General features: G+C 50.0%; 1 protein-coding gene across 1 annotated transcript; it reads right to left on the reverse strand.

Moving 5' to 3' along the window:
• Positions 1–5,220: 5,220 nt before the first annotated feature.
• Positions 5,221–7,187, reverse strand: CCIN (calicin). The gene has a single exon (XM_032635880.1). The coding sequence runs from the start codon at positions 7,076–7,078 to the stop codon at positions 5,312–5,314; it is 1,767 nt and encodes a 588-aa protein (XP_032491771.1). The 5' UTR covers positions 7,079–7,187; the 3' UTR covers positions 5,221–5,311.
• Positions 7,188–10,054: the final 2,867 nt, after the last annotated feature.

A 10,054-nucleotide genomic window follows, 5' to 3' on the forward strand; every position in this document is an offset into this window, starting at 1 on the left:
CAGTTGATATATTTACTTTTGCTCAAAGATATAACACTGTTCTTTTGAAAGTAAACGTGGGGGACTTCCCTGGTGGTGCAGTGGTTAAGAATTCACCTGCTAATGCAGGGGACATGGGTTCAAGCCCTGGTCCGGAAAGATCCCACATGCCGCGGAGCAACTAAGCCCGTGTGCCACAACTACAGAGCTTGCACTGTAGAGCCCGCGAGCTACAGCTATTGAGCCCATGAGCTGCAATTACTGAAGCCCGCGTGCCTGGAGCCCGCCCCGCAACAAGAGAAGCCACCGCAATGAGAAGCCCCCGCACAGCGACGAAAACCCAATGCAGCCAAAAATAAATAAATTAAATAATAAATTAAAAAAAATTCTTTTAAAAAGTAAGTAAATGTGGAACTTTTTATGTCATCCTTTAAATGCTACCAAATATGCAAATAGACCCAGGAGAATGGGAGTGATTTTTTAATACTGAGAATGGTGAAAATGCCGAGAGGACATGCTTGGTAGTAGATATTTTCTAACATACTTTCTAAAATCTTAAATATTCTAAGATAGATGGCTAGGTAGGAAGGCATAGAGACTTGTCATGATTCTGTGGCCTGAATGAAATAATGCACTACAACTGTCATGTTTCTGAGCCATGCTATCTTTGTTTTGACTTCACAGAACTCTTCCTCAAGAGTAATACTTTCTCTCCTAACAGTTGAGCACAGAAGAGGCAAGGTTATTAAACAACTGTAATCAAAAATAAGCCCCTGAAAAGATATCCAGCATCATTAGACATCAGGGCAATACAAATCAAAACCACAATGAGATGTTACTTTCTCCCACTAGGATGACTATATTTGGGAAGACAGATAATAAAAAGTGCTGGTGAGGGCTTCCCTGGTGGCGCAGTGATTGAGAGTCCTCCTGCCGATGCAGGGGACACGGGTTCGTGCCCCGGTCCAGGAAGATCCCACATGCTGCAGAACGGCTGGGCCTGTGAGCCATGGCCACTGAGCCTGTGCGTCTGGAGCCTGTGCTCCGCAACGGGAGAGGCCACAACAGTGAGAGGCCCATGTACCGCAAAAAAAAAAAAAAAAAAAAAAAAATCACTAAAAAATTAGAACCCTAATACATTGTAGGTGGGAATGTAAAATGATGCAGCTCCTCTGGGAAACAGTCTGGCAGTTCCTCAAATGGTTAAACAGAGTTAAAATTTGATCTAAAAATTCTATTCCCATGTATATACCCAAGAGAAATGAAAACATATGTGAACACAAAACCTTGTACACAAATGTTCATAGAGCACTATTCTTATAGCCAAGAAGTGGAAACAACCCAAATGTCCATCAACTAACTGATAAACGGATACATAAAATGTGGTATAACCTCACAATGGAATAGTATTCAGCTGTAAGAAGGAATGAAGTTCTGGCACATGCCACAACATGGATGAACCTTGAAAACCTTATGCTAAGTGAGAGCTAGAAAAAAGGTCATATTTTATATGAAATGTCTAGAATAGGCTAATCCATAGAGACAGAAAGTAGATTAGTGGTTGCCTAGGGCTGGGAAAATGAGGGGGTTGGAGTGTTACAGGTAAGGGGTACAAGGTTTTTTTTTGGAGCAATGAAAATGTTCTAAAATTGATTGTGGCAATGATTGTACAACTCTGTGAATATATAAAAGCCATTGAATTCTACACTTTAAATGGGTGAATTGTAGTATGTGAATTACACCTCAATAAAGCTTTTAAAAATATGTCATCGTACCATTGTGCTATTTAACATTTCTGAAAAACCCAACTTGGACCAAAATACCCCAGTTTCTAACACCAGATTTCGTACCTTAGCAGAAACACTGTCTAGAAAAGCCAGAAAAATACAATAAACCCTTCTTTGGATATTGGTGTCTTGATGAAAGGAGTCTTCGCCGACACTTCACTGACACCAGTTTATACCCTTATGTGGCATCCGGGGAAGTGCATCCTGGGAAGATTTGGGATGGTTAAAGTTTGCTCTGTGTGTGTGTATGTAAAATGTTTGACAGATAATTTTGAAAGGGAAGATGGGAAAAGGGAGCTAGAATGAAATCTCCACCACAGGTGTATTCTCAGATCAATTTTAGGAAAAAGTTGAGGATCTGGAAACTGATTCCCTTAAAACTACGAATGTCTGAATTTCCCTTGGAAAGACTTCATGTACCCCAGTTTGAAGACCTGGATTGCAGTACAAAAGTCATGTCTTTCAAGACCATAGTCTCTGCTATGAATTGCTAAAGTTCCCCTAGCAACAAAAGAATTGGACTCTGATTCCTACATTCAGCTGTGTCAGCCTCCTCAAGGTGATAAACCCTGATGCTTCAGCCTCATGGTCTAATTTTAATGTGGGAAGGAGGAAGGAAAGGCCACATTGGTTAATATATCAAATTATAATCCCACGATGCTAAACAGCTCCCATTTTAGCAAGCACTCTAGTGATTGTGCCGCACATGGGAGTGCCCAATACTGTCCAACACTGCAAGGAAAAGAAAGAATGCTGAGAAAAAGACAGAGGACAGTGTCATCAGGAGACAGTTTGGTGGCATGGTGGGAACAGAAGCCAGACTGAGTGGGTTAGAGATTGGTCTGGAGCCAGAGAGCAGAAGCAACATTTAGGAAGCTCAGCTGAGGAGAGATATACACAGCAAGAGGCAGACCTCAGAACTGAGGAGGGTTTGTTTTCAGAGAAGGAGAACCTTGATAGGAGAACCTTTACGGGATGAAGAGAAGACATCAGGAAGGGAATGTGGAGAGAGATGGGCACTGGGGAGCCTGAAAAGTTGTGAGGTCACAGAATGGAGAGACAGGGAGGGGGGCTTCCCTGGTGGCATAGTGGTATAAGAATCCGCCTGTCAATGCAGGGGACATGGGTTCGAGCCCTGGTCCGGGAAGATCCCACATGCCGCAGAGCAACTAAGCCCGTGCGCCACAACTACTGAGCCCGTGCACAACTACTGAGCCCATGAGCCACAACTACTGAAGCCCGTGTGCCTAGAGCCCGTGCTCCGCAACAAGAGAAGCCACCGCAATGAGAAGCCCACGCACCACAACAAGAGTAGTCCCTGCTCGCCGCAACTAGAGAAAGCCCGCGCGCAGCAACGAAGACCCAACGCAGCCAAAAATAAATAAATAAATAAATTTATTTTTAAAAAAAAAGAGAGAGACAGCGAGGGGTCAGCTTTGAATCATGGAAGGACACCTCTTCCTCTGAGGTGCAGAAAAGAAGCAGAAGCTCTGGGGGATAACAGATTGTTTATGGTGCTAGGTAATTTGACCTCTATTTCTTTGGAGTTCTGGTGGCAGAATGAGAGGTAAGTGGCTGAGAAGAAAGAGAAAGGAAGGGCCAGGCCCCAGGACACCAGAGAAGGTTGGAGAATCAGCACTAGGGAATGGCATCTGGTGTCATAAGAGGTGACTCTGGGGTCAGCCAAGCCTGCTGGGGTGCTGACGGGGCAGCTGGGCTTAGCTGCGTGGGTCTCTAAGACCCTGTTCTTCCAGCTGGGGGACACAATGAAGTGAGCAGAGGCGGGGGCTGCCCAGGATTGGAGAAGTGAGAAACGTGGGAGAAGTTCCAGGGGAGAGCGTGTCAGCTGTGACGTCCAAGGTCCTTGCCTGCAAGGAGGAAAGTAAGACTTGGGCAGAGGGGTAGGCTTTGAAGAGGGAGGCCACCTGTCAGCGAAGTCAGGAAGATGCTTCGAGGCAGGTGGAGTAGGACTGAGTGGGAAAAGGCAGGGGATGGAGCAGATTTGAACCATGAGGATATGTAAAGTATCCTGCACTGTATAATACAGTCGCCACTAGCTTCGTGGGGCTTTATGTATGTAGTGAGTCCAAAATAAGCCATGCTGTAAGTGTAATACACACTGGCACAGGGACCTGCACAGAGAGGCCCCAGTGACTGGCGTGTGTGTGTGTTTGTGTGTGTGTGTGAATTGATGAGTGGACAAGTAAATTCATGAATGAACGAGTGAATGGGTGAATGAGGATTACATATAGTGTTCGAGGACGTCCATCGTTGAGTCAGTTTCTTCTAAATTGTTGAGGATTATATGCAAGTACACGAATGAAAGGGAAGAGGGAGTTAGAATTGAGGAGAGCTCACTAAGACTTTGAGGTAGGGAGTCTCAAAGAACATTTTATGGAACCTAACTTAATATAAAGACCCAAGAACCTAGACCCTTGCCTCACTCCTCTTTTTTTTCTTTTTAAAAAGTACTCCCACAGCACTTTAATATATGCCAGGGACTGTCCTAGGCATTTTGCACATCACATCACCCTGTTAGGTAGGCGCTCTTATTGTCCCCCTTTTACAGATAAGGGAACTAAGGCACAGAGATGTCAATAGCTTTCCCAGGATTACCCAGTAAGTGATGGAACTGGTATTTGAACCAGGCCATCTGTCCCCAGTGTCCAGACCCCTAACTGCTACACCATCCTGTCTCTCATCCCATCACCTTATTGCCAATCTTCTCTCCAACAGAGATGCAGGTTCCTTTTTCTCTCCCATTACTCACCTCTCTTCCACCCCCAGCTCCTCAGAACTTGTATTCCTGGAGAAAGTTCCCAATGAACCTTGTTTACTGGAAACAATTGTAAGTAAACCCCCAACTTTCCCACAAATGAGACATAAACACACCATAGCTGCGTGGCCAAACACAACAGCCAAGTAACCCTGCCTCCCCTCCCATCCCAACCCCACTCCCTTTGCCCGCATCCCTGAGCCTGGCTCACACTGCCTTCCCTCTCCCCAGTCCGGGAGGCTCCTCTCCCAGACCTGAGATTGGCCCTCCCCTGCCTTCCTAGGCAGACTCAAGGGAAATGAGTGTTGGAGGAGTCTGAGGCTTCACAACTCTAAGTAAATGCTTTAACTGTCAGTCTAGCAGATGCCCGCAAGGTGACTACAGGGGTATAGAATAGGGGGCCTTCCAGACATCACCTTGGCCAGTGCCTGGGAGATGCCTCAATCTCACCCACCAGGGATTCCCTTCCAGTCTCTGCTTGGATCTCTCCAGTGACGGGGTAGCCCTGAATTTCCACCTACTGGGAGCCACTACCCAGGAGATGCCTTGATCCCACACATCAGGGACTCTTCCAGCCTCAGCTTGGATCCCTCCAGTGACAGAGTGGCCGTGAATTTCCCCCCACTGGGGGTAGCTGTAGCCCAGCATCTCCACCTTTAGGGCCAAACAAAGACTAAGAAGGAACCAACAGGCCATCTTCTTCTCTTTCTCTCTCTCATTAAATTGTGAATAATAATGCATTTACTTATTCTCCCACTTAAAAAGCCATTTAAATCCTTTGAAGAATCTTGCAAGGTAGCTTGGCTAGACAGCAGGCAGGACAGTCCAGGGCCTCTGGTGGGGGGGCCAGGGTCTTCCACTCACCTGCGTTTTGGTCCAGCATGTAGGCGTTTGGACTGATGGTGTAGTCCTTTGTCTGGACATCACTGGCTGTGGTGACACCTCCACATACAAACACCCTGTTGTCTCCAATGGAGCATATAGCATGGGACACATCCAAGGGGCAGTTGTTGGGCAAGAGAGGCACTAAGGTAGTTGTCTTGTTGGCCTTTATCTTCTGCAGGTTGATTTCCACACTCTGCCGGTGGCTGTACACGCAGAGTATGTCGTCCTGATGAAAAGAGAGCAGGGGCCGGTGGTTGAACTCAATGGGGAAGGTGATACACTGGACCACGTCCCCAGTGTTGGTGTCAAAGCAGTCCACCACCCCGACCCGGGAGATGCAGCCCTTAACCAAGCACCGCCCAGTGACAATGTACAGGTTCCGGTCACCCTTGGTGATCACGGCTGTGCCGTCCATAGGGATGCTCATCTTCCCTGCCAGGTACCAGGCCTCCTTGCGCTCATCATAGCGATAGATGTTAGAGATATACCTCCTTGGGGCAATGCTCCCACCCACTGAGTACACTGTCCCCCCACAGGTCACCATGGTGTGGAAGACAAGCCCAATTGGCAGGTCGGGCAACTTGGTCCAGGAGTTGTCATCCATGTCATACCGCCAAGCCGTCTTCAGCCCTGAAATCTGCTCAGTGGTACCACCAGAGATGTAGATGTAGCGACCAGCAGAGGTGGCACTAAGTGCTGCTGCCCGATAGGGCATCTCTGAGAGCTTCAACCACAGGTTCTCCTGAATGATATAAGCAAACACTCCATCGTTGAACTTGCCGTGGGCCTTTTGGCCACCTAGGATGACCACCGAATCAAGCAGGGCCCCTTTCCGCTGGTAGCTCAGCAGGCTGGTTGGCCTCTCCTGCCTGCGGTCCACAAGGACACTCTCAATCAGGGTTGCGTGGGCTGAGCTGTTCTCCATGCCCATCAGCTTGTTGCTGGCATACATCAGCGTCTTGTTGGAGACAGCATTAAGATTGATGTAATTGAAGAACTTCTTGAAATACTTCTCCCGCTCATCCTTCCGGAAGTACACCCAATTGATGAGCGCATTGAGAGCCTGGTCCTCGTTGAGCACATGCAAGTTTTCATCTCGGAGCAGGCGGCTGAAGATGACAGGTGGACAGCGCATGAAGTGCATGGAGGCCTCAGGACTGGCCCAGTAGTGAAAGTTGTCGCGAATGCCAGAGTAGGCCAAGTCTGATATCTCTTTGAGCTCAAAAAACTCAGCCAAGAAGAGGTAGCGCAAGCAGTTGGCATGGCGGATGGACTTAATCAGGAAGTCACTGCAGTGAATTCGAAGGCGTGGTGTGTTGAAATACTGGGCCCCACGAAGCAGCTCCTCCACATTCTTCTCTGAGATTACCACCTTTCCGCTGTAGAAGTAGTCCAGGAGCTGGTCCACCGTGGTCGGACTCAGGTAGTTGGGGTCAATGGTGATAAAGAGCTCATCAGTGGTCTTCATGTCGTGGTTGGAGATGAGACTCTTCACCAGCGGAGAGACTGCGGCCAGCACATTGCGATGTGCAAAGAAGACATGGTGGTCCACGGTCAGGGCCATGTCCCAGTACTCTTTGCGTTTTCTCTGTTTGTTCAGGTTCTGAAGCACGAAGCTGTTGTAGTTCTTCTCGGTGAACTCCAATTTCATGGTGCTTCTTGCTGGCTGAGGCAGGAGATCAGCAGCAGGTCCTGGAGAACAGACTTTCTCAGGCCTTTGGGATTCAGACTGATGGTGGTTTGCAGAGCAGTTGATCAGGGAGGAGCGGGGGTGGGAGAAAGGATGATGTCACAGAGTGGATGAGGTTATCACAATGCAGGGCCCCCAGAGGTCTTTCTCAGAGGCACAGGGCTTTTCTCCCCTCTGATGGCCCTGAGCTGCCAAGGCCAGATGCCCTGCTAGGGCCTAGTGTCAGGGCCTAGAACTCAGGAGGAAACTCAGAGATGGGTCACAACTCCCACCTGGGACCTTCAACCTCAGTTCAGGGCTGCTTCCGGAATGTCAGAGCCAGTTTGGGCAGGGGTGGTGTGGAGAGGGTTAGGAAGGCCGGGGGTGGGGGGAAGGAAAGGGATTATTAGATCATCTAGAAGAATGTACATTGTACAGGAGGGAAACTGAGGCCCAGAGAAGAGAAGGGACTTGCCCAAGATCACATAGCCAGTTGGAAGCAGAGCAGGGCGTGGAACCCAGGCCTTCTGTAATATAGGAGTTTTCCCTCCCTTCCAGGATGCTCGTAACTACTCAGCTTTCCTCTGTCTCTGATTCTCAAGCCCCAAGGCACATTCCTCTGCCAAGGCTCCTGGATATCAGAGAAGAAAAGCTCTGTCCTTTGGCTTCTGACCTTTGTGGTTACAGATACCATTCTTTATAAAATAGAGGGAGAGGCAGAGGCCACTCTCAGGAGCAGGGACACAGGAGTAAGCTGTGTACTGGGGGGACCTTCAAAGCTCTGATTATTTCAGTTCCACCGAAAACTGAGACATTCTCTCCACATTTCCAAGTCTCTAGCTTGTAAAATATTGGGGGTTGTGATGGGTCTGCTCTCTCCATCAAGTGTGGACTTCTCTCTAAACCTCAGTTTCCTCCTCTGTGAGATGGGAATAATAATAGTACCTGCTTCAAAGACTAATAAGAGGGCTTCCCTGGTGGCGCAGTGGTTGAGGGTCCGTCTGCCAGTGCAGGGGACACGGGTTCGAGCCCTGGTCCGGGAGGATCCCACATGCCGCGGAGCAACGAAGCCCGTGCGCCACAACTACTGAGCCTGTGCACCCTAGATCCCGTGCTGCGCAACAAGAGAAGCCACCGCAATAAGAAGCCCGCGCACCGCAACAAAAAGTAGCTCCCCCGCTCACCACAACTAGAGAAAGCCCGCGCACAGCAACGAAGACCCAACGCAGCCAAAAATAAATAAGTTAATTAATTTTTAAAAAAAGATGAATACGAGTTTCCAAGAGAAAAGGACTAGAAGTGTTAAGCACAGTGTTTGCCTCGTAACAAACCTTCAAAAGTTGCTAGCCGCCATTACTTTAATATTACACCAGTTCGCCAAGCTCCGGCGTCCCTGGCTGGCTGCTCCCTTCGAAAACCCTTGTGGTGGTTCTCAGTTTGCGGTGGCTGGGAAGTCTGCAATCCCCATCCCCTCCGGCCGGGCTCCATGCGCTCCCTCGGCCACGCGGTGGCGCTAGAGGGTCATCTCCCGCCTGGGAGCGGCGCACCGCCCCCCATCCCCTCCTCCCTGTAGCCGGGCCTCCTACGATCAACACAAAACACAAGTGTGCCCATTTTCCAGAAGCGGGCATTGAGCCCCAGACTGCGGACGCAGGGCCGGGCGGCCAGAGAGGAGCCATCCAGACCGGGCGTCCCCCTCGGCGCCCCGCGGGGTGGGGTGCTCGCGGGCTCGGCCAGCTCTCACGTCCACTGCACTCCCCGCCTCCGAGCGGGCGTGGGTCCCTCGGGGTTCCCGAGGCGCGGCTGTACCCAGGAGGGGATAAGGACCAGTCGGAGCCTCCCACGGAGGAGGGCCGGCTCCTGCGGGCCCCACCCGGACCAGCCTTTGGGGGCTCCCAGGAAGGGGCTCAACACGCAGACCCTGGCGGCCTTGGCGTGGTCGTGCAGAGAGGACCTGGCCTCGGGCCGCGTCCTTGATCTCCTCCAACCTGGGCCCTGAGCCCCAGTCCTGACCCTCAGGCCGTCCTTAGCGTCCCTGCTAGGAAAACCGTCATTGCAGCCTGGGGAATGTGAGCCTGCCAGGTCTTTCCCTCCCTGGTGTAGTCAAGTTCTCATTATCATTCACTGTCTCCCCCTCATCCTTTCATTCCAGACCTGGCTTTTTCTTAATTTGAAAATTATTTTAAAGTACCTACCTTTTAATGCTGAATTTGTTCACCTTGATGTCTTCAGGGTTAGAGGCACTCAGTCTCTGGAGATATGTGTCTGCACAGGACTAAGACTTTCTGTTTTCCCCAAAGGAACAAACCTTGGCTTTCAGCCCCTCCACAGACTAGCTGTGTGGCTGAGGTGAGTCCCACCTGGTCTGTTCTCTCCCTGTGAGGATAATTGAGCTCTAATTGCTTCTCCAGCTCTGATCTCTGGAGAGGGGCGGCGAGAGGAGGATGAAGTCTCTTGGTGCTGCTGTCAGACACTTGTCACTCCCACTGGCTTCCAGGCCTGCCCACCCAGGGTCGGGCCCTGGTGCTTCACCACTCCTTTGCCCGCACACCCACTTTGGTGGAGGAGGTGGCCATGCCCCTCTGTTTTTGTTTCAGGTCCCAGAACACCGTGGAGGGAAGGTCTTTCATCAGATGCTTCCTTCCAGTTAAGAAAGTTGGGCTTATGGGCTGTCATGGAGACCTGAGAGCATCCAGTAGACTTAACTCCATGTGCCAGACCTTGTACAGATGGACAAATTGGGGCCCAGAAGGGGGAAGGGGCTCGTCCAACTCAGTTCACAGAGCTAGGGCTGGGAGCCGGGGTTCCCAGCTCCTTCCTCTGCCCTCTGGCTGCAAAGGAGAGCCGGCAATCTGGCTTGTCTTCTCCTGTTGAACTTGTGGGAGTTGCCATCTTTAAGAAATCCATTAAAGAAGTTAGATTTGTGCCCACCCGCTCAGCCAGCTTTGTTGTCTGGCT

Source organism: Phocoena sinus, chromosome 6, assembly GCF_008692025.1.
Source record: "Phocoena sinus isolate mPhoSin1 chromosome 6, mPhoSin1.pri, whole genome shotgun sequence".
Classification (NCBI taxonomy): Eukaryota; Metazoa; Chordata; class Mammalia; order Artiodactyla; family Phocoenidae; genus Phocoena; species Phocoena sinus.

What these genes read in the sequence shown, in the direction of transcription:
- CCIN (XM_032635880.1), bottom strand. Translation starts at nt 7,078, where the DNA reads ATGAAATTGGAGTTCACCGAGAAGAACTACAACAGCTTCGTGCTTCAG.